A 22,981-nucleotide genomic window follows, 5' to 3' on the forward strand; every position below is an offset into this window, starting at 1 on the left:
AACGCGTGGAAAATCAATCCTAAACTAGGTCATCACTAGGTTTCACATTTACAAAAATAGACTAAAAATACAAAACTGCAACAAAAAGACAAAGTTCACGATCCAACATCGTATCTGAAAAGTGAGGAATCAAAGGCATCATGACGTGGATCATCATCGTTGTCATTATCATCACTGCCGCTTTTGTATAGAAACCAACAAAAACATCCTTGAGCCCACTCCTTTCCCATTTTCTTAGCTTTGCGTGCGTTCTTATCCACTTGTCAAAGAAAGCTACAAAATTTCATTAAATAAGGACCCAACTTTCTTGCGTCTTATCTCTCTGTCTCATTCATCTGCTCTGTTCGCTGTGATCTATCTCTCTCCTCTGCTTTTCTTTTATCCAAAAGGGATAGTTTAAAAGTGCAGAAAGTTTCGATTTTGTTCTCGAAACTTCTCGAGTTCGTGGAAATGGGTTCTTCTGTGGAGCAGAACATTCTTGTTACTGGTGGCGCTGGATTTATTGGGACACATACTGTTGTTCAGCTTCTGAAAGAGGGTTTTAAGGTTTCGATCATTGATAATCTTGATAACTCTGTTATCGAAGCCGTCGATAGGGTTAGGGAGCTCGTTGGTCCTGATCTCTCAAATAAGCTTGAGTTTAATCTGGTAAGTACTACTTCTCTTGCTTTGGTTTGGTATAGTGAAGCTGTACTTCTGCTACTTGCTTGCTTGGTTTGATGAGGCTGGTGTGTTTTGGCTTTGTTTAGAGCCCAGTTTGAGTTTGAAACAGAGAATTTCAATTCTCTTAACTGTAATTCAAGCAATGAATCTGAATTTATTTCTTCGTTTGCTGTTTTGTTCACAAGAAAATAGACGAACTGAAGTCTTTCTCTATGACCTGTAGACTTGTAGTTGTTAACATTGTTTGTTGGATTGCATTCTCTGTGGTGGTTGGTTAAAATTTTGGTGTTGATTGATTACAGGGTGATCTAAGAAACAAAGGGGATATTGAGAAACTTTTCTCCAAGCAGAGGTATGTTATTGTTAGTTTTCTTGCCTTCAAAGTTTTAAAATATTTTGGGCGTTGATGGCGCTTGGCTTCATTTCGTTTTCTTGTGATGTAACAGATTCGATGCTGTGATCCATTTTGCGGGTCTTAAAGCTGTGGGTGAAAGTGTTGGCAACCCTCGTCGCTACTTTGACAATAACTTGGTGGGAACAATCAATCTATATGAGGCCATGGCAAAATACCACTGCAAAATGGTTAGATATGATTCTCGGAAGTGTTTAATTCACACATTAATTCCTTGTTGATTTACATTGGTGTGTTGTTGGAGTATACAGATGGTGTTTTCATCATCTGCAACTGTTTATGGACAACCTGAGAAAATTCCATGCGTGGAAGACTTTGAATTGAAAGCAATGAATCCTTATGGCCGTACTAAGGTAAATTTTTGCACATCTGAATTTGAGTCTTTCTAAACGGGTCTCTCTGGCTTCTCTCTTTTTTGTTGTGGATCCACAATCTTGAAAATTGGCTCAAATGTAGTTTGATGCATTGACTTTTTTCGAAACCCTGTCTGATCCAAGAAACTTTTACTAAGCCTAACAAAGATGACAATGCTCAGTTTGTTAAAAACAAGGGTGTGTTCACAACTTTTCTATTGTGCAGCTCTTTCTTGAAGAAATAGCTAGAGACATCCACGCAGCGGAACCAGAATGGAGGATTGTTCTGCTGAGGTACTTCAATCCTGTGGGAGCACATGAGAGTGGCAGAATTGGTGAGGATCCAAAGGGAATCCCTAATAACCTCATGCCTTATATCCAACAAGTGGCTGTGGGACGTCTTCCTGAGCTCAATGTCTACGGACATGACTATCCTACCGAGGATGGCAGTGCGGTAAAATTTAAATCACATCTCGAAATTCCAGGCTCTCTGATGCTTGTTGAAAACGCTAGCCTTGTACGGCTTTTTTTATAATAATAAAAGTAATGGATTGTCATTTTAGTAAGTTTAAAAAGGATGTTTGAAAACAGGTAAGAGATTACATCCATGTGATGGACTTGGCAGATGGCCATATCGCTGCGCTGAGGAAGCTATTTGCTGATCCGAAGATTGGTAACTATCTCAAATATTAAACTGTGAGAAAAGAGTTCAGTTTTGTTTTGATGGATTCTTACTCAGAGATGTGTTGGTTTATATATCAGGCTGTACTGCTTACAATCTAGGGACTGGACGAGGAACGTCTGTGTTAGAAATGGTTGCAGCTTTTGAAAAAGCTTCCGGCAAGGTAATAATCAACACAGCGAGTCAAATCACAAGGGTGAAATATTGTTTTTGGAATGTTTTGTTTTAAACATGGCTGAAACGTGAACACATTCGTTGCAGAAAATACCTATCAAGCTCTGTCCAAGAAGGGCGGGAGATGCAACTGCAGTTTATGCTTCAACAGAGAGAGCTGAGAAAGAACTTGGCTGGAAGTAAGTTCGACTCTTTCACCATGGCTTTAGACTTTTGGGATTAAATGGTTATCAAGTGAAATTTAATTGGTTTAAATTGTTGCTAGGGCAAAATACGGAGTTGATGAGATGTGCAGAGATCAGTGGAACTGGGCAAACAACAATCCATGGGGCTACCAGAAGAAGCTTTGAGTGTATACTCTCTCCCTGTGTTTTTCGTATCTACCATGTCTAATCGCTCAATATAGAAGAAAAGTGTTTATACACATCATATAGCGCTTGCTTCATTTTTCCATGTATCGAACCAGACTCCTACTTCATTGAATAAATAGCTTTTTACACATCATTTCAGTTCGCTTTCCTTCAAATCCCAAGACTGTTCTAGACTTGAACCTCGAACAACTTATTAACTCAAAGATCAAAATATCTAGATGATGAAAGGTCTATATGATCATGAAAAAATTCGAGGTGAACACAGAGGTATTACAAAAGGGTGGTGACAAATGAAAGAAGATAGATAGATATACATGTACAGACCTGATTCCTTTCCAAACCAAAACATAGAAGCAAAAGTACAATAATTTGTATATAAATATCATAATAACAAACAATGCATCACATATACCACACTCTGTACCACACTCTGTCATTTGAAGCCCCTTGCTGTTTCTCATCGTTAAAACCAATGGCAAACTTTTTGCTACAATTGAAACCAATTAAATTTCACTTGATAACCATTTAATCCCAAAAGTCTAAGGCCATGGTGAAAGAGTTGAACTTACTTCCAGCCAAGTTCTTTCTCAGCTCTCTCTGTTGAAGCATAAACTGCAGTTGCATCTCCCGCCCTTCTTGGACAGAGCTTGATAGGTATTTTCTGCAACGAATGTGTTCACGTTTCAGCCATGTTTAAAACAAAACATTCCAAAAACAATATTTCACCCTTGTGATTTGACTCGCTGTGTTGATTACCTTGCCGGAAGCTTTTTCAAAAGCTGCAACCATTTCTAGCACAGACGTTCCTCGTCCAGTCCCTAGATTGTAAGCAGTACAGCCTGGTATATAAACCAACACATCTCTGAGTAAGAATCCATCAAAACAAAACTGAACTCTTTTTAACAGTTTAATATTTGAGATAGTTACCAATCTTAGCGCAGCGATATGGCCATCTGCCAAGTCCACACATGGATGTAATCTCTTACCTGTTTTCAAACATCCTTTTTAGCTTACTAAAATGACAATCCATTACTTTATTATAGACTTGAACCTCGAACAACTTACAAACTCAAAGATCAAAATCTCCAGATGATGAAATGGTCAATATGATCATGAAAAATCTCTAACAATTCGAGGTCAACACAGAGGTAATACAAAAAGTGGCTGCAAATGGAAGAAGGATAGATATACATGTACAAACCTGATTCTTTTCCAATCCAAAACATAAAAACAAAAGTATAATAATTTGTATAGATATCATAATAACAAACAATGCATCAATCCACTTCTAATCACTCAATATGAAAGAAAAGTGTTTATACACATCATACAGTGTTTGCTTTATTTTTCATGTATCGAACAGGTCTCCTACTTCAATGAATAAAATAGCTTTATCCACATCATGTCAGCCTCTCTGTTCTTCAAATCCCAAGACTTTAGATTATGAAAGATCTATGATCATGAAAATCTCTTACAATTCGAGGTCGACACAGAATGTTAATACAAGAAAGTGGTTGCAAGTGAAAATAGATAGAGATATACATGTACAGACCTGATTCTTTTCCAATACAAAAAAAATAAAAACAAAAGTATAATCAATCATTTATATAGATATCATATCACAAACAATGCATCATATATAAAAAAACACCAGTCGTGTTTTTCCTTTGGACCCCAAAGTTTCCTCATCAAATGTTGTGTGGGGGTCATGAATAAGCTAAAGCTGTTTCGTTCTAGACTTCTTCACCATCCAAGTTGCTACTCTTTAGGATGTCGTATTTGCAGAGCGGGCAAGTCGCGTTAATGTATAGCCATTTGTCTACGCATGCGCAGTGGAAATGGTGGCCACAAGGAAGCTCCCTTAGTTCGCTTCCGTCTTCATATGCACAGAGACAGATGCAACATTCCTATAAATGGGCATAATCACAAGAATCAGAAAAGCGTAATCTATCTAGTATCTGATTTGTAAGATGAGAAGAGTGAATTGTTTGTATGCTTACTGCATCCTCCTGCAGAAGAGTGTGTTCAACAGGTGAATCTGTACCACACTCGGTCATTATTCCCTCGGTGTTTCCTTGGGCTTCATCATCACCACCGTGTTTGTTGACATCGCCACCAACTTTTCGAAACTTGAATTTGGTGAGCTGCTCAATGTCTTCTTTAGAAGCCCCTTCCTGTTTCTCATCGTTAAAACAAAGAGCAAAACGCAGCGGACTTGCTAGGATATAAGATGAATTGGCAATGAGAAGTACCTGATCCGCAACAGCGTATAAAACTGCAATGATGCATGGCAGGCAACAGCAAACAGCAATGCCAATAACGCAGGCCAACGCAACGCAGAAGACAACGAAGAACACATCGAAACCAAGAAAGACGATAGACAGCCTGAAACAAGCAAGGCATTCAGAAATGATAAGAAGACTAACACACTTATGAATATTAAAAGACGGAAGAAAGAAACAAACCAGTAGATCCGCGGAGATTCTTGCGCCAGCTCTTGGCCACCAGCAGATACCCAGTAGAACCCAATGATCCACCAAATGAATGAGAACATTGTGTTGGCAGACTCTAGATGCTTTGCAACACTGCTTTGTAAAAAGTAAATGAGAGCATGGAACTTACTAGTTACTACCCTCAATTAGATTATAAAATGCATCAAGGAGCAGAAAGATAGATACTTTAGCTAAGAAACCACTACAAATTGATCATCACATAAACCAAAAACTCTATCTACCTGCTGCGTTCGTTCTCAATCTGCCCGAGAGACAAGACCTCCTCATGTGAATTCCTCCTCGAACCCAAAGCATCTTCCTCCATGGAGGAAGAGGAAGAGGAAGAGGAAGAAGGTGATCTCGGAGTCCTATTATTCCTCACCCTGTTCCTCCTCCGATACTCAACCAACACACAAACCATATGCAACACACACTGCAACGCATACCCCAAGAGCCAAACCCTAAGCGGCATGATGGGATGCTCGTTCCTCGCCATCACCAGAATAGCCCCAGCCACCGAGACAAACGCCAGGTTCCACACGATGTCCAGCACCACGATGGGCTTCGAGTAGGCCCAATCGCTCTGCCTCTCCTCGAGCTGCTCCGCCGCCGCCTCCCTCACCACCATAGACGGCTCCCGCATCGCGCGCCCTCCGCCGCTGCTCGCGCGGCTCAGCAGCCTCGCGGCTTCCCTCAGCCCCGGTCTCCTCACGGAGGATCTCCGTTGTTCTCCTCCGTTGCTGCTGCTTCCCTCGTTCTCGTCGCCGCTCAGAAGCAGAGGCGCTGGATCGATGGCGTCTGATGACAGTGGTGGTGGCAGCGATGAGGTATTATTCTCCGTTGACATTTTTTTTTTCTCTCTTAGCTTCTTTCCCAACAAAAAAAAAACACTAAATCGATGAAATTTCGATCTGAGGAATCGAAATTGGGATTGCTAGGGTTTCGATCGAGCTGGAAAGAGAGAGAGAGAGAGAGAGGAGACGATGATGATGATGATGATGAAGAAAGATGATTTAGAGAAATTAACAGAAAATCTCTTTCGACGAATACGAATCAGTGAATATTTTGATTTTTTGAATTTTTTAAAATCATTCATGTGGTCCATTAGTCAATAGTCAACAACCGGACAAGTGTACGCGGCTTATTTCATTTTTTTTTTAATTTCGGATAAACGTACGGATGGGTTATAAACTTATTTTATTAACTTTATATTACAAATAAATGTGTCTGAAATTCATGTTCTAAGTAAACCGAATTTGTGTTCACCAAAAAAAGAAAAAAAAAAAAAGTAAACCGGATTTGTTATTGGACGTGGTTAAATCCAAATCAGGTTTGCGACTGTATCCCATTTGTTTTTGTTATTAAAAATGAATAGTGGCAGGCACATTATCATGAGAGTCTATTTTAGTAGAGTTATTAATGACACCTCACCCGTAGACTTTTTCTCCCTCACGAATATTTATATTCTCAACAAACTATAAAGATAACAGAAATACGTTTTTAAAAAACTAATAAATCAATATTATTTAACATTAACAATTTGATTTCACGTCTGAGATTTATTTCCTCTCAAGTCTGAGATTTTGATCAGAAAGGTAAACATCTTGAAGGAGAAGCTGCCTTGCCACCACCACCACCACCACCAAAACTCCTTGAACGTTATTTCTCTTAGAGATAATAAAACGTTGTGAGTATACTCTGGTAAATAGATTGTTTCCGTTACGCTATATCGAATTCAACGGTTTAATTCTCTTTTTTTCCAAAATTCAGAAAAAAGAGAATTAAATGTTAAAAGACTTTTTTTTTTTTTTTCTGAATCTCTGATCATTGATGTTTCCTGCTGTCTCAATATCTGTTGTCTTTGATCTATTGATTTTAATAAAACTCTGTGTTTTGTTCTTTTGTACGTACAGAGAAGAGACCATGCCGAGTAGGAAGAACATAGGGAACACCCAGTGGACGGCATGGCTAACTCCGGTCATCGTCTTGGCTTGTATAGCCGTCTTCATCGTTGCCATGTTCATCAACGACTGCCCCAAGACGGTTGCTGGCGCCAACGGAGATTGCGTGCCAAGGTTTCTCCGTAGGTTCTCGTTCCAGCCTCTCAGAGAGAACCCTCTCTTGGGCCCATCTTCTTCCACGTAAGCCTTTTCTCTGTTTCTTGAATCCTTTGACGCTTGAGGATTGTAGTGATTCCATGCTACAACACGATTGTGGTTACAGATTGGAGAAAATGGGAGCTTTGGATCGGAGCAAAGTCGTGAACGGTAATGAGAAATGGAGGCTAGTCACGTCTATGTGGCTCCACGCCGGTGTCATTCACCTCATTGTTAATATGTTCAATGTGGTCCTCATCGGTTTCCGCCTTGAGCAGCAGTTTGGATTCAGTAAGTCCTTTTCTCTCTTACACAAAGCTCATTCTCATATTCTATTCGTTGGTCATTCTCATGTCTCGTAAAATGCAGTAAGAGTGGGGCTTATCTACTTGATAGCGGGACTTGGTGGAAGCATCCTCTCGGCACTCTTCCTTCAAAACAATATCTCCGTTGGTGCCTCAGGGGCTCTCCTTGGACTCCTTGGAGCTATGTTATCCGAGCTTCTCACCAACTGGACCATCTACGCCAACAAGGTACACCCATATGTCATGTTCCTTTTAGCAAAGAAAAAAATATGTCACGTTCCTTCTCAATATCACTAGCATTGCATTTTTGCATTTTTGCATTGTATTAACAAAGTTTTCTGAATTTTACCAGCTGGCAGCTTTGTTCACAGTCTTGTTCATCGTGGCAATCGATTTGGCAATAGGACTGCTTCCTTGGGTCGACAACTTTGCTCACATTGGTGGGTTCTTAACCGGATTTCTCCTCGGGTTTGTACTACTGGTCAGGCCTCAGTACGGGTGGGAAGAGTCCGGCAACTCTCCTTCTCAGTACGGTGCTCCTCGTGCCAGATCAAAGTATAACCCTTGTCAGTACTTGTTGTTCTTTATCGCTGCTGTTTTGGTCGTAGCCGGTCTAGCGGTTGGGATTGTGATGCTGCTCAAAGGAGAGAATGGGAACAAACTTTGCAAATGGTGCCATCACTTAGACTGTATCGAGACGTCCAGATGGACTTGTTGATTTTCAAACATCACTACTGTTTTTTTCTTTCTTTTAAAAAGGTGGTTAATTAATGTCCTTTTTGTGTTGCTCCTATTGTTTTTCTAACTGTAACTGAAGTTGATTGAGTGGATTATTTGATAGTTTGATTTATATGTGAACCATTTTTTTATATATGTATTGGAACAACGTTTAAGGATAATTCATGTAGTAGTAAGATTTTTATATCATCCATCAATGAAAAAATCTCCTCTCCTGATGCATGTCTGGAGTTAAAATGTCTGTGATCAAATATATAACACTATACGTATTACAGTTTCTGACCCAACACACGACAGCTTGAAATCAAAATTGTGTGGTTCACCTTAATTTGTAGCTGATTTCTCATCCTTAACCTAATTTAGACATATAGATTCAAGCTACATCCTCCCCCGTTTTAACTTAGGGTGTTCAAGATGTATAACAGCTTCGTTTTACTTGTCATTCATTCTCTAGTATATTTTCTTATGGAGTCTGACATGGTAACCGTTTGGAAACTGTAATCCTGGAGTTCGAACTATATTCCCTCCTTTAATCTCCACCCACCTGATAAAAATTCACAACCAGCCTTATTTTTCCAACACTATACAAGCATATGACTACTATAACAAGTTCGTACCTGTATTTTGTTACTAGGCTGTGGAGAACCACAGCCATCTGCAATTTAGTGAAGTCGGTTCCAACACAGAACCTCATCCCACCACCAAACGCCATGAAATGCTTTGATGCATTGTTAGCAGTTGATTCCTGTATATGACATCCACTTTTAAATTTTAGTTTTGTTATAAATAAAAAGTTTTAGTTTAACTTGGAGTAGAAGTTAACTTAAATAAAAAGGTTTGACCTCACCTCCCATCTCGATGGGTTGAAGACTAAGGGATCTTCATACCTTTTTGGATTCAAATGTACAGCTGGTGGACAGACCATCACCGCCCAGCCGGCTGGTATCGTATAATCTGTGTGCATCATTGACAAAGTCTTAAATGATAGATAATATATGAAAAAAAGGTTGGGTTTATCATTTGGAAAAAAAATATTTGTTTTATCTATCATACCTTTATATTTTATATCTATCAACGCCTTTCTGAAGATGGCAGGAACTATATTTGCTAGTCTTGCTGTTTCGTTTATGAACTGCTTAGTTACACAATATAAGACTTAATTAGTCAGCTAAGAATCATGTATTGAAACGTAGGAAACGATCATTCATTAGTTTTATGGAATTCTTAAGCAACCTGAAATGTGTAAGTCATTGACTTGTATTCTTCCCATGTAAGTCCCGAGTCTGCATCTTCCCGGTTTCTCAAAATCGTCTCATGTTCTTCCTAATGAAGACAAACACAGTTTAGCATACTTTTGACTAAAAAAAGAACAGAAGAACTGGTCACTTTAGTATCCCTTCACTGACCGTTAAACGTTTTAGAACTTCAGGGTCATCTGAAAGGAACTTGATCGCTAAAGTTAAAGCGAGAGAAGTTGTTTCGAAGCTGGCGAATAGCAAGACAAACATTAGATCCAATGCAATCTCTTCTGTCAGAATAGTCCCCTCTTTCTGAATCTCTTCAATGACATAATCAAAGAAGTCAATTGGGTTCTTCCGTGGTTTCCTACGTCTCTCCTGAAGCATATTCCTCAACATTCTCATTGCATTTTCCCTACCCTGCAAGATCATTTTCCAGCATTAGTAAATCATATCAATCCTTAAAGTAATGAATCTTGATATTCATTCACCTTAAGACATTTGTGATAAGCAGTGCCTGGAATGTCAAAAGGGAAGGAGATGAGTCCTTGAATGAAAGCAACAAAGTTAGCCCTTAGATTCTCTGATGACTTGTCTGGATCATGGCTTATCAACTTCTTCGCGGTGAGATCAAATATCATCTGATAAGTTAATACCAACATATTAACAAAAAAGGATTAAAACACTATTGGATTATAACTTCAAAAAAAAAAAAAAAAAACTATTGGATTATATCTGAATTAAGTAGAAAAGAAGTCTTATGTCTGAAACTCACACTTGCGGTTGCATCTTTGAGTTCTACTGATTCTTGATTTGACCAAAGCTCTAATCTCTTATTTGCAGTCAGCTCTACTTGAGGTAGCATCTTCTTGAGACCATCGTAGCCAAAGAGAGTCAAGACCATGCTTTTAAGGTACTTGTACATAAGCCCATGTAGTGAACCCACATTATTTTTCCCAAAGATGTTTGTAAAAGTGTCTGGATACCAACTTTGGAAACGCCGACCCTCTTGTTGAAACACAAAGTAGCTCAAATCAGGATCTGCTGATACAATAACTGTTCTCCCCACTAGATTGGTCTTGAAAATTGAACCATACCTGCACATATCAACAACAGTTTTTAAAACATTTGTGTAGCATTAATAATCACACTGGTTTGAACGACAAAAGAGAGACACTCACTTCTTAACCCTCTCTTTGATAAAAGGAGGAATGTCTGAAGTAGTGTTTGGCTTGAAGAACTGGATAGTCTCTCCGAGTAGAGGTAAACCCATCGAGCCAGGTGGAAGCTTCCCTTTGCATTTGGGGTTTCTCCAGCTGTAAACCCAATGTGTGATGCTTATGACAAGCAGAGAAACCCAAATGAACAATGCCCACATCACAAAAAGACAATTCAAGAGCGTGTATATATGATTTGTCTTGGTGGGACAACAAATGAAACTATTTTTCGCCTCTAATTTCCTTTAGACAGAAACTGAAAACGCGTAGACGAATTGGAGAAGGAGAAGGAGAAGAAGAAGAAAGAGGTGCTGGCGCATATTCGTCAACCATTATGATGAGTGCTTAAATAGGCAATGCAAGTTCTCTACACATAACTCTGATTAGATAATGATAAATAATTTTCTCAAAAAGTAGTTGTAGAATTTAAAAAAGGTTTACACATTATATAAAAAATCTTAAAATATGTTTATAGAAACCATACATGATTCATTATACGTGTGAAAGGGCAGCTTTTTTTTTTAAAAAAAAGGTAATAAAAAATGAGGAGATCATAAAATGAAGGTTCGTCTTTTCTCCTATTTTAGTGTCTCATAGGAGCACCGTATGGCATTAAAACACAAGTTTGAACATTAGACAAGTTTACAGCTTCATTTTAGGAGATTTACCTGTGGGCTCTTCCTCTCCCACAGATTTGATAATAAAGTAGTAATAATAATAACAAATTGGTGTTGTAACTTGAAACTTGAAACTTGAAACTTGATACTCTTCCTTAAAATTACATATTCTAAAGAAAAAAATTGTTTCAAAAAGATCAATCTTTTATATTTTCAATGCATATTTTATTAACTAATTGTAAACTTCAAAAAACTTGATTACACTAATTAAATTTTTATTGGTTTAAAATTATGGAAAAAAAATAAACACAAAACACTATGCAAATTTAATGTGTTTTATTAAGATGTGTGAAAAATCTAGAATATATAACTTTAAAGAACAGAGGGAGAGGGAGTAGTTTCAAACATGGAAAAAAGAGTTTCCAGCTTTACATTATTGGCTTCATAATTGTTTCTCCTTTTGTATCGATATCTATCAAAATATCTGTATCTAATACAATCTTTGACACCATGGTAGCAAAAATAAACTAACATACTAAGTACTATTCAGTTTGTTCTCATTCATGCTCAGAATCTCTTTTTTTAGATCTGCTTGTCATGTTGTTTTTAATCATTATCATTATTTGTTTCATGTCCTTTAAAATGTTCAACTTGTCAAACTCAAGATTAATCTTAATGCAAAATAATGTAAACATCAGCTTTCAGATCTTGTTATCAACCACTGCATCTGCTAATTTTGTGTTCAGATGATAACTAACCTGAGAGTTGAATCATATCATCATTATCCTTTTTGGCTTTACGTGAGAGACATAATCTCATTCGGCTCTTGGGACCCAACAGGTTAAACCAATCACACGAAAGTGTGTGTTTTAGCCATTGAGCACGAGCTCAGGTTTTATGCAATAAACTCGCAGTTCTACTTCCCACCCACAAAAAAAACACCCAACAGTAGGTAGGTCACTGTGAAATACAGTCCACTATTATCCATCTTTCTGCCATTTCATTAGATAATACAATTTGAGTGTTACATAATTGATAACAAAAAGTGGTTTCTTCATCAGTAATAGTGGGTCAAAAAGACAACCTACAAGTTTAGACCTAGAGGCTAGTAGCTACTATACACAGTGAATTTAAGACAAAGCCAAAGATATTAGAATCGGCTTTAATAGGGAAAGAAAGAAACAGGAAGATTAACATTATTGTCATTGTTTTACTTCAAATGTCTTCAAGCAACAGTTTTGCACAAATCCAACATTGTGTTCAATTCGTTTTTTTAATAGTGTGTCTAATTAGGGCTAGATCGGTAGATGGATATGTGTGTTTATGCTTGTCAATTTGTGGGTGATATGATATGAGTAGGTAGATTTCATATTGGCTGGATAAAGTCCAAAGTAGTAAACCCAATTAGGGCTTACGCGAAAATTTTAAAGTATTAAGAAAATAAATAAATAATATAGTCATTAATTAAGGGTATTGGGATGTGACTATTAGGGGATGTATACCAATTGCAAGATATATATAGACAACTCAATTAGCTAACGTTAGCTTAATGCTAGTAACAAACTTATCAAACCTGATATCAGTTTGGAAATATCTTTGAGTATTGATATTCATCTCTACAATTTTTATATTGCACTAAAATATCAATATATATTATGATATTATCTAATAGCTTGCAATTATTGTTGATTCCAAATTGGCTTGGTTTGACATATTTTCTGATTAATTATAAGACTATAAATATTCGAATTTGGTGGCATGAAATATGGAAAATATGATTTTATGAAATACCTGCAATCGTAAATTTTGTAGTTATTTTTCCCCCAAAAAAAATAAATTTTAGAGTTTGTATTAAAAAAACGAAATAGAAAAAAAAACTAATTATTGGACGGAGCTGCTCACTGATGAGATGAGAATATATTTGCTTAAAAGTGATCTTCGGTCCTATCATGTTTTTTTTTTAAAGAAGGTCCTATCATGTTCTGTTCAAATATGTTGTTGCATAAACTTGTTTACTGTGTTTTTAACACAGAAAGTTGGCCACGTGATACATATCCTCGCATTGTGAACCTATCGTCCTTCTTGTTTTCTTTCTCTTTTTTCTTTTTCTTTCAGTTTTTTATTCTCCCCTTTTACAATTATGAATTTAGGTTTACAAATTAGAATATATGGTACATCCTAATATTCAATCCTTGTAAATGCCGTCACGTAAATATTTATTTTCATAATAAGCATTGTATATTTGCCTGCTATATTGATTTAGAAGAACATAGCTTAAAACGTTCTAACAATTAGAATAAATGAGACCATTTTGCTTTTTGGTAAGACTTTTATAACTAAAGCTTTTTGAAACTTTTTTTTTTTTTTTGTAACTTAAAGCTTTTTGAAACTTCACAACACGAACACGAGGATTCAGAGAGAATTGTGGAGAAAGTTCGTTAAGTTGTCTGTTCCGTACGCATGCGGCAAGCCCCTTTTATATTTTCTTTGACTTGAAGAAAAAAATACATAGAAAGAACAAATTAAGAAATCAAATGATCGATGTGATGTTAGGAGTTCTTTGACTTCAAGGCTCCTAAGACAAATGTTGTAGTATAAAAGATTGTCGAACCAGTTCTGAGAGATATCAAAGCACTGAGAATGTAAGTACTCACTTAATCTAAGTGCAATCAATGATTTAGATGGGTTTTAAGCTATGACTAAAACTAGAAAGCAATAACAGAATGATAATTTCTTGACTAAGGAAAAAGAGAACTCATGGGCATAGGGATTAGACCTTGGGTGATCAAGTATCGAACTAAAGATGGCAAATGATCAATCAAACTATCAACCTTAAGCCTAGACACAATTCTAAGCAAGCTCTATGTCTAGATGAATGCTCATTTGCTAACATATCTCAAACATCAAATGTCTTTGGTTGAATAATATGAAAGCAATCATTACTAACAAGTCTATTAGCTATCTTAGCATCTTTAACAACAAATGTCTTTGGCAAAGTATACTAAAAGCTTAGGAGAGATGTCTCAGGCATTTCATCAAACACCTTTCGGGTGGGAAATGCCTACTGATCAACTTTTGAGTGGCCAACTCAGAAGATGCATTAAGAATACTCTACTAGCAAGGAACAAGAATGATCTACACTAAAACATCCTAGAACTAACCTAATCACCCTTAATCTCCCTAACCCATGAATTCAAAAGGTGATTACTCACTAATCTCCATGATTCCTCTTAAACCCATATTGGATTTCAGATTAATCATGTAGAGAAATCGATAAGAAATCAACAATAACACAAGAACATAACAATCAAAATCCAAGAGATGAACTTCTCAATAGAGTTTTTGTGTATCTCTCAATGGATCCAAAAAATAGTCTGTCTGGTGGCTACAAAAGATGTTTAAAACATAGGTTTTTCCAAGTGCAAACGTCCAAAATAAATTGCAAAAAAGGTCCTCGGGAAATCATGATTTTCGGCAGCAAAGTAACGCGGAGCGACCTCGGCACGTCGCTGCGAGAGGTCGCTCCCGGGTCGTTTCCTCGCGAGCGACCTGGCTGTGTCGCTCCGAAGACGTCACTCCCGGCTTGCTCAGAAACCATAGACGCGAGCGACCTTAGGGTGTCGCTCTAGGAGGTCGCTCCCGGCTTGTTCGTCGCTCTATCTAAGACGGTTCGGAGTAACGAAAATGCGAGCGACTTCATGGCGTCGCTTTAGGAAGGTCGCTCTGAGAGGTGGGACACAGCGACTTCGTGATGTCGCTCCGGGAGGTCGCTCTGGGCAAGTCGCTTCACGGGGTGAGTATGGCGAGCGACTTCACGGGGTCGCTCCAGCTAGGTCGCTCTGAGAGGCATCCAAATGTCCCCAAGAACTCCATGTGGCACTCCAGTACCTAATAGAGACTCATGTATGCAAAATGCAACCTAAACATGTCTAAATCCTAATCTCTATGATGAAAATATTTATGAATGAATGGATAAAACAATGCAAATATGCAAGATATCACGATGCTTGAAAAGCATTGAACTTAATAAGTTCTAAACTTAACAAAGTAGAATTTTTTTTTTAAAACAAGTTATAATAAACTGATATGAACCGGTAACCAGTAATGTTGGACATATTGTAACCTTTTATCAACTAATCTTGTTATTATAAAAGCCTTAAAAAACTAATCTTGTTATTTTACACACACAAATTCATGCTAATCTTGTTAGGATGTAACAACACAAAGACATCTCTGTAAGGAAAAGGAAAAACTACGGTTATTTACAGGTCTTATAGAAGATTCAATAAGTAAAAGTAAGATTAACAAGTATTTTGATGTTTTCTAATAGGGAAAACTCTCTCTGGTTCTAAAAGGTGATTATATTAACCATCGAGGTATTCAAATGTGGAAGAGCCAAAGATATCTTTTTTTTTTAATTTTAAATTGGCATGATCTTTTTTTTTGTAACACAAATTAATTGGCATGATCATCAAGGCTAAATATATATATAAAGACAGATTTGGTCGTTAGTGTCTGTTTGTCCCATGGCCATAGGGTTTGACCTTTCACAAAAGTAAAACGCCAGTCGCGGGGAGGAGTCACATATCGAACCAGAGGTTTACTCCTAATTTTAAAATTTGTTGTCACAGTATTGATTTCGTAATTCCTTTCTTGTTGTATATAACCATTTCAAGACACGTTACTTACCAGTCAACACGAGTGGTCTAGTTGACTTGTCGGGTTTCCGACAATTTAAACAGAAAGCCTTTTGGCCATACAATTAACAAATCATTTTATACGAACGATGCATATTAACTAAAGCTAATCAAATTAATTAATAATTAATCTTCAAAATATAAGGTAAATATTAGCTAGATATCTCACTCTTAAACTATTTTATCGGGGAAAAGAACACTCTCTATTGATGTAAAATGTTGGAAATTCTCTAGATCATGTAAAATGTTGAAACTCTTATCATAGTAAATATTTGTAGTGTGATTGTTGAAATTGTAGTGAAAATATTCGAACGCTGATCTTCCTCTTTTAGGTTGAAATTGTTATTGATAGTTTCGTAAGCAATTTGGTTGTTACTTTATACAAGTCAAGGAAGATTCTATCATTTTATGGTATTCTTATAATCTTTAATATGGATGATAACGCATTTATTTTATAAGAAACGCAAATGAAATAATGTGTGTAATTAGGAATACGATATATACTTCCAAAAACTACAGAGCAGTAATCAAATTTGCACATCAAGTCATCAACTGATAATTTCTTCGCACTAGGCCATCTCGGTATACATATATCTACATTGGTGAAATAATTCTAGAACACTTATGACATCAGTTAGTGTTACCTTGAGATGGCAACAAATAAAATATAATCAACTCTAGAAGAAAATCGTGGGAGAAGTAAAATAATTAGCAATGCGTAAGCAATGACTAAGAAGACTGTCATAAATTGGGGGCCTAGGGAAACATGAATTTCATATTTAATATGTAATGTATATAGATGACGTATTAGTATGTAGTTGCATGGCATCGTAATATTGTATAATAGTATAATACCTCCAACATCTATATAACTACAAAAATAATCAGTAGTTTATTAATTATCACTATGAGATGTGCTTAAAACGTAAAGCCGTTAGGGCATACTGAAATTGATGTTTATAACTACAAAAGTGCTAATTTGTTTTCCGAATTAAGGGCTTTCAAATTAAAACATAAACGATTACAAGCGAAGACCTAGATCTTATAGTTTGATAAAGTTTTCACGAGACAAGCCTCATAAGCTTTTTACCCCAAACCAATGCAACAAAGGTATATGTAGAGAAACATAGACCAATAATGGTATGAAAACATAACCTATTGAGAGGAACTTCGGCTAAGTCGACCTCGCTTACCCCTCCCTCGGATTGTCATCCATTCCATATTATGGTATTTGATAGGAGTCTTTGATTCCCTGCCATCTCTTGTTAAGCTGATCTCTGTAGAAGGCTCAATTTCTTCTTCGTCCACATCTCCAAGTACTGTAAAATGAGAAGCTAGTTTTTTTTTTGCACTCTCTTCAAAACCACGTGATTTTGCACTTATCGTTGGTCAAACCAAATTTAATGTATTACCTATCAGGCCATCACTAAAAGAAAGTAGAGTAAGTTTACTTACAAATAAAGTATACAGTAAATAATTTAAATATCCTCTATAGACTATATATTATACTTTTGTTTTTAATGGCTTTCATGACTTTATTATACTCATAAAACTTGAGCTTTAGACGCCAAATATTATTAACATTTTGGGGGCACCATATTTTGAAATGCCTTTTTGGTCTGGTGGTCTGTTAACTTGTCTGGTTTTCCTACAGGTGAAGAGTTCGATATCTTCCTTTTAAATCCCATTAAGTCTTCTTTTAATAATGATTGCAAGTAAGTAAATGGTAACAGATACGATTGCTTTTAATAGAATCTTTGTTGATTTTTAGTATATAGAACATTAAATACAGAGAGTAAATATATAAAAATCTAGTCTATGTTCTCCAATTATTTACTATATTCTACTAATTCAAAATTGACCATTTTTAATTATCTATGTTCTCCATTGTTCAGTGACTGTTGCTGGAATTGTTATATCTCTCGTTTTAATGTTTAGTTTTAAAAAAAAAACTAAAGTTCAACAAAATTGTTTATGTTGGAATATGTTTCATAAGTTATTAAATGTATTGTTTATAATATTAATCGAACATGAACTAGTTAAAACACTTGGTTATTCAAAATTTGTGAATAACTTTGAAAGAATATTTGCAAAAAATTTATTGATATTTATGTACTTTATATAAAATTTTAAATTTTAATAATGTTAAAAATGCAAAAAAAAAAATTGTAACTAAAGGGCAACATTTTTTGAATGTGCTTTAGGCACCACCGGACTCCGGACCGGCACTGATTATACTATTGTTTTCTAGAACTACATTTGACATTAAAAAAAAACAACTACATTTGACATTTTCCTAAGAACATAGTGATTTTGGTTTATTGTTATATATAATAATGATTAAGTAGATAGATAGGAATAACTCATCGATTTGTATTGGCAGACAAGGTGGTGCAAAGCCAGTCGCCGCATAAAAACGAATAGTTTTTGGTTTAAAACATTACATAGCGTTAGAAAACCGAACACGTTTGTTTGTTTTTTCTTTAATGGTTATATGATAAACTAGTTCTTGAAGCTACAATCATGATTTAACCATTTAGCTTTATATGTATGACTAGGACTAAAGATGATTAAATACATATATAACAATATTTTTTAAAATTAACATGAGAGTATCTCAGACTTACGAAAGAGTTCAGATAGATCTCTGACTCTTTGGTATTCAAATGAAACCCAAAACATTGTTTCATATTCACGTGGCCACAAAATAAAATGTATTGGGATATTTTCGAATCCTCGATTGTTTGGCTCTCCGAAATCCATCTACCAATAGACAACCGCCTTGTGGTTTACATATAACCATATGATACAACCTTTTTCGACACCTTCTGATTCCTAAATATAGGACTATCTACAATGGTTGATTCATTTAACACCCTCATTTTTTTTTAACATTCCACATCATTTTTTTATTCCACCTAATTATTCAACATCCACTTCATTTTTAACCTATACAATAGTTTTGTTTAATAAAGTTCAACATCTTACCCCACTATTTTAATTTATTTTTATCTTTAATTAAGTAACTACATATTAATAATAATTTTGATTATAATTAGCTTAAATAATTAAAATAACATAGTTTTTTTTAAAAAATTATTAAGATCCGTAATTGTTTAAAAAATATTATTATTAAAATAAATAACACTACAAAACTTCAAATAGCAATATTATAGTCAAAAATAGATTTTTTTATGTCCAAATTAAATGAACTAAGTCTCTATTTATAGAGAATAAAAAGTTATGAATTTTTATATAGTTTATTTTATTATATCATATTATTTGGTATAAGATAATTGATCTCAAAAACTAGGGTGAAATAAAAGTCTATAAAATGTAGAAAGCCAATTATATAATGACAATTGTGCCAATCCTATAATTTTGTATTTAAAAAAGAAGAAAAACAATTTGGAAAGTTTATTTAGTTTTGTGCGGCATACAATGTTTCAAAGTGATTTTGTGGGATTCATTTTTTTTTTGCTTTCAAAAGGTTGAATATATTCAACTAAAGTTGAATCCACATCATTTTTTCATATATTCAACATCTCCACTGCACTTATTCAACAGTTAAAATTTCTTCACGACATGTCCATTATATCTAGTCTAAGTGATTGTAGCTGCACATCGACAGTCAGTTTTTTTTGGAAAAAAGAATGTTCTTCGAAGATAAGAATCTCTTTTAAAACCATAGTGGTGGTCTAGTGGTTTCCACTAGAGGAAGAATTGCCTTGTTGGTCCAGGCCAGGGATCGATTCCTCTCTAGTACGAAATTATTAGCTCCACATGTGGCCACGCGGATATGGACCCATGCTTACGGCCCATTTGAATACCCGGGAGAGGATCCATCCGTGGGTTGCACCTCCCACCCGGGGTTAGGTCTGTGTCTTTAATAGACCCGGATTTAACCATATTTTTTTTACAAAAAAAAAAAAATGAATCTGTTTTAAAAGAATTAAAATAATGGAAACTAGTGAAGTGTCAATCAACGTATATTGAATGCTCTGCTGCTTGTATGTATAGCAGCACTTTATTTGAGTTTGCTGAATTAGGTTTATAAACTGCTTCTGAGCCAGAAAAGAACAAAGGCATAACTAATAGACTACTGGGCTGGTTCTACAAGCATGGGCTATAGTTTAGATTAGCCCGTAAATTTGATTCTTACTCGTTTTTGTTATGGCCTCCTTCGTAAATTGTTTCCAAATAATAATTTGGTTATAATTATTTTTAAATCATTTTGCCATGGTTTCTGATCGTCAGAACAACCACATCAATGAACCCTTTCTTTGGGTTCATTGGATTTTTTTATTATATTTGTGATAGGATCAGAAATAGTGATGAACCTGTATTGATTGTGTTCTTCTATTGGTGAACCCGAATATGGGGTTCTTAGAAATTTAAATTATTTTTTTAATTTTTTTTTGTTAAAAATTATTTAATACATAGAGAAATCTTAAACATACAAAGATTATTCATCAAGATTACCAAACTTTTGCCATATATTTTCAACTAAATCAGCTTTCAAACGATGATGTATCTGTTGATCCCGAATTTGATTGCGAATCCCACGCATTTCACCGACATTAGAAAGGCTTTCCGTAGAGGAGACAACATCAACCTGGGAACTTCTGCTTGACTCTCCTGATTCGAATTCATCTGTATCATACTGAGTGAATCTGTCACGTTCGTCCTCTACTATCATGTTGTGCAGTATGACACAACATCTCATAATCCTTCCTATCTTTTCCTTGTCCCATAGTAGTGCTGGGTTTTTAACTATTGCAAACCTCGCTTGCAATACTCCGAAAGCACGTTCGACATCTTTTCTTACGGCTTCTTGATGTTGAGCAAATAGCTGTGCTTTTGGAGTTTGAGGAAGTGAGATTGATTGGATAAATGTTGACCATTTCGGATAAATTCCGTCGCTAAGATAGTACGCCATACAATAATTGTGGTTGTTGACCTTGAAATTTATTTTAGGAGCTCGACCTTGTATAATGTCATCAAAAACTGGTGACCGATCAAGAACATTAATATCGTTGAGGGTACCTGGAAGTCCGAAAAATGCGTGCCATATCCATAGATCTTGTGATGCCACCGCCTCTAAGATAATTGTCGGCTTTCCTGAACCACGTGTGTACTGTCCTCTCCAAGCTGTTGGGCAATTTTTCCACTCCCAATGCATACAGTCGATGCTGCCTACCATTCCTGGGAACCCGCGTAACTCTCCAATATCCAGTAGTCGTTGAAGATCATCAGCTGTAGGTCTTCTTAGATACTCATGGCCAAACAATTGTATTATCGCATTAGTGAAATTGTCCAAACATAAAAGTGCAGTACTTTCACCTAGTCGGAGATATTCGTCATACGTATCTCCTGATTGACCATATGCTAGCATACGTATAGCTGTTGTACACTTTTGCAGTGTAGATAGGCCGTACCTTCCGTGAGCATTTCTTCTTTGGTGAAAGTATGGAACTTCATTTCTTAAAGCATCCACAATGCGAAGGAACAATGGCTTGTGCATTCGAAAACGTCTTCTAAACATTTCCGGTGGGTATGTAGCATGTTCCCTGAAATAGTCATTCCATAGTTGATTGTGTCCTTCTTCCCGATGTCTTTCGTAGTAAGCCCGTCTCTTTGGTTTTTTTGCTTGATCATTAACTAGGGAGTCGACGAGATTATCAAATTCTTCGTCGAACCATTCTTCAACAGCTTCATCTACGCCATCTGACGATGAGGATGACATTTTTTGTTTTAATTTAGTAAAAATATGATTAAAGGTTAAAAAAAAGGTGGAGATAGAATAGGAATATTTGGCTAAGTGTGTTTATAAAAAAATGGATATCGAAGAAGAAAATATGATTAATGGTTTTTGAAAAAAAAAATGGAGATAGAAGAAGAATATTTGGCTAAGTGTGTTTTGAGTGTTTTGTGGCGTGGGCTTGAGTGTTTTGTGCTATATGATTTAAAGAAGATAGAGGATGATAGTTGTGTTCTTATTGTTTTAGAGAGAAGCGATGAAGAAGTACAAGTTTAAGAGAAAAAGAGGTGAACAATATTTGAGAGAGCAATGCATAAATGAGACAGATTATATAGTCATTGTTTTACAATACACGTGAAGTGTAGAAACCAACAAAATACTACACTTTCACACCCGTGACACAAACATAATTCATCAACTACAGCTCTACCTACTACAACCCCTGACTAGCTTGTAGAAAAATCTGAGATCATCATCACCCGTGACACAAACACACCTACTACAACCACAACTATTCGTTTGTTCAACCCGTGACCTGCACAACAAAAAACAAAAGAAGAAGCAAGACAAATAGTTAGTAACCAAGTAAGCAAATAATCAAGTTAGCGAATAATCAAGCTAGCAAATAATCAAGTAAGCAAATAACCAAGTAAGCAAATAATCAACCCGTGACCTGCACAACCTAAACAATCAACAGAACATCATAACTACCTAAACAACTACGCAACTAATCACTGACCAGATCAAAGCATCTCAGCTACGAGTTTGTCCTTCAGAGACACCTCACTTTCAGTGAGAGTTTCTTTTTTTGAGAGGAGACGATCTAGTAGTTTCTGTTTGGATATGTTCTGTTTCAAGTCTAGAATGCTCTGTAGTCGATCATATGCAGCTTCATTCCCATTCTTCTTGCGTTTGGCTGCTTTGGAAGCCTTAACACCAGGTGGCCTTACCTCTTCCGAGTCAGGCACCGTCTCTGCAGCTTCCTTCCTTTTCTCCTTTGCACCATCTCTTGGTAAAGAGATAGACCTCCATTTTTGATCGAACCGCAGCTCCCTCCACGCATGTTCAAGTGTGAACTTGCCGTGGTAGTCGTTGAAGAAGATGTCATGGGCAGACTTCATGACATCGTTCTCATTTTGGCCACTAGCTTGCTCCTTCAAAGCGG

At 36.2% G+C, this 22,981-nt stretch overlaps 6 protein-coding genes and 1 long non-coding RNA gene across 14 annotated transcripts in view; 2 read left to right on the forward strand and 5 right to left on the reverse strand.

The window, feature by feature from the left end:
• The first annotated feature begins 325 nt into the window (after positions 1 to 325).
• Positions 326 to 2,788, forward strand: LOC106294918 (bifunctional UDP-glucose 4-epimerase and UDP-xylose 4-epimerase 1). Its single transcript, XM_013730631.1, has 9 exons — positions 326 to 648; positions 966 to 1,015; positions 1,110 to 1,245; positions 1,327 to 1,428; positions 1,655 to 1,882; positions 2,020 to 2,101; positions 2,191 to 2,273; positions 2,372 to 2,463; positions 2,550 to 2,788. The coding sequence occupies exons 1-9, from the start codon at positions 451 to 453 to the stop codon at positions 2,632 to 2,634; spliced, it is 1,056 nt and encodes a 351-aa protein (XP_013586085.1). The 5' UTR covers positions 326 to 450; the 3' UTR covers positions 2,635 to 2,788.
• Positions 2,789 to 3,222: 434 nt separating this feature from the next.
• On the reverse strand, positions 3,223 to 3,495 carry LOC106294920. Its single transcript, XR_001260926.1, has 2 exons — positions 3,412 to 3,495; positions 3,223 to 3,316 (listed from the first exon to the last, which is right to left on the reverse strand). It is a non-coding gene; the product is annotated as an uncharacterized LOC106294920 (long non-coding RNA).
• A 609-nt stretch (positions 3,496 to 4,104) lies between these two features.
• Positions 4,105 to 6,197, reverse strand: LOC106294917 (E3 ubiquitin-protein ligase At1g12760). Of its 2 annotated transcripts, XM_013730629.1 has the most exons (5): positions 5,390 to 6,197; positions 5,121 to 5,240; positions 4,908 to 5,040; positions 4,656 to 4,829; positions 4,105 to 4,562 (listed from the first exon to the last, which is right to left on the reverse strand). In XM_013730629.1, the coding sequence occupies exons 1-5, from the start codon at positions 5,992 to 5,994 to the stop codon at positions 4,389 to 4,391; spliced, it is 1,206 nt and encodes a 401-aa protein (XP_013586083.1). In that variant the 5' UTR covers positions 5,995 to 6,197; the 3' UTR covers positions 4,105 to 4,388. The 2 variants fall into 2 exon arrangements, with proteins under 2 accessions (XP_013586083.1, XP_013586082.1); XM_013730628.1 differs by having other exon boundaries at positions 4,656 to 5,040.
• Positions 6,198 to 6,695: 498 nt separating this feature from the next.
• On the forward strand, positions 6,696 to 8,401 carry LOC106293704 (RHOMBOID-like protein 6, mitochondrial). 2 transcript variants are annotated; one of them, XM_013729363.1, is made up of 5 exons: positions 6,696 to 6,848; positions 7,061 to 7,288; positions 7,371 to 7,534; positions 7,613 to 7,776; positions 7,901 to 8,401. In XM_013729363.1, exons 2-5 carry the CDS (start codon positions 7,071 to 7,073, stop codon positions 8,264 to 8,266), a joined length of 912 nt encoding a protein of 303 aa, XP_013584817.1. In that variant the 5' UTR covers positions 6,696 to 6,848; positions 7,061 to 7,070; the 3' UTR covers positions 8,267 to 8,401. The 2 variants fall into 2 exon arrangements, with proteins under 2 accessions (XP_013584817.1, XP_013584818.1); XM_013729364.1 differs by having other exon boundaries at positions 6,696 to 6,834.
• A 122-nt stretch (positions 8,402 to 8,523) lies between these two features.
• Positions 8,524 to 10,933, reverse strand: LOC106293811 (cytochrome P450 87A3-like). Of its 6 annotated transcripts, none has more exons than XM_013729451.1 (9): positions 10,706 to 10,933; positions 10,300 to 10,621; positions 10,016 to 10,165; positions 9,693 to 9,944; positions 9,520 to 9,609; positions 9,340 to 9,418; positions 9,174 to 9,240; positions 8,904 to 9,047; positions 8,524 to 8,830 (listed from the first exon to the last, which is right to left on the reverse strand). In XM_013729451.1, the coding sequence occupies exons 1-9, from the start codon at positions 10,900 to 10,902 to the stop codon at positions 8,737 to 8,739; spliced, it is 1,395 nt and encodes a 464-aa protein (XP_013584905.1). In that variant the 5' UTR covers positions 10,903 to 10,933; the 3' UTR covers positions 8,524 to 8,736. The 6 variants fall into 6 exon arrangements, 3 of the variants coding, with proteins under 3 accessions (XP_013584905.1, XP_013584903.1, XP_013584904.1); XM_013729449.1 differs by having other exon boundaries at positions 8,904 to 9,031; positions 9,134 to 9,240; XM_013729450.1 differs by having other exon boundaries at positions 8,904 to 9,031; positions 9,174 to 9,262.
• Positions 10,934 to 20,520: 9,587 nt separating this feature from the next.
• LOC106344334 lies at positions 20,521 to 21,801 on the reverse strand. The gene is made up of 2 exons (XM_013783733.1): positions 21,102 to 21,801; positions 20,521 to 20,912 (listed from the first exon to the last, which is right to left on the reverse strand). The coding sequence occupies exons 1-2, from the start codon at positions 21,799 to 21,801 to the stop codon at positions 20,521 to 20,523; spliced, it is 1,092 nt and encodes a 363-aa protein (XP_013639187.1).
• A 758-nt stretch (positions 21,802 to 22,559) lies between these two features.
• LOC106344335 (glutathione S-transferase T2-like) overlaps positions 22,560 to 22,981 on the reverse strand; it is a 1,585-nt gene continuing 1,163 nt past the window's right edge. Inside the window, exon 2 of the mRNA XM_013783734.1 lies at positions 22,560 to 22,970. Within this exon, the coding sequence (XP_013639188.1) occupies positions 22,560 to 22,970 (411 nt within the window). The remainder of the gene's footprint in view (positions 22,971 to 22,981) is intronic.

Source organism: Brassica oleracea, chromosome C5, assembly GCF_000695525.1.
Source record: "Brassica oleracea var. oleracea cultivar TO1000 chromosome C5, BOL, whole genome shotgun sequence".
NCBI lineage: Eukaryota > Viridiplantae > Streptophyta > Magnoliopsida > Brassicales > Brassicaceae > Brassica > Brassica oleracea.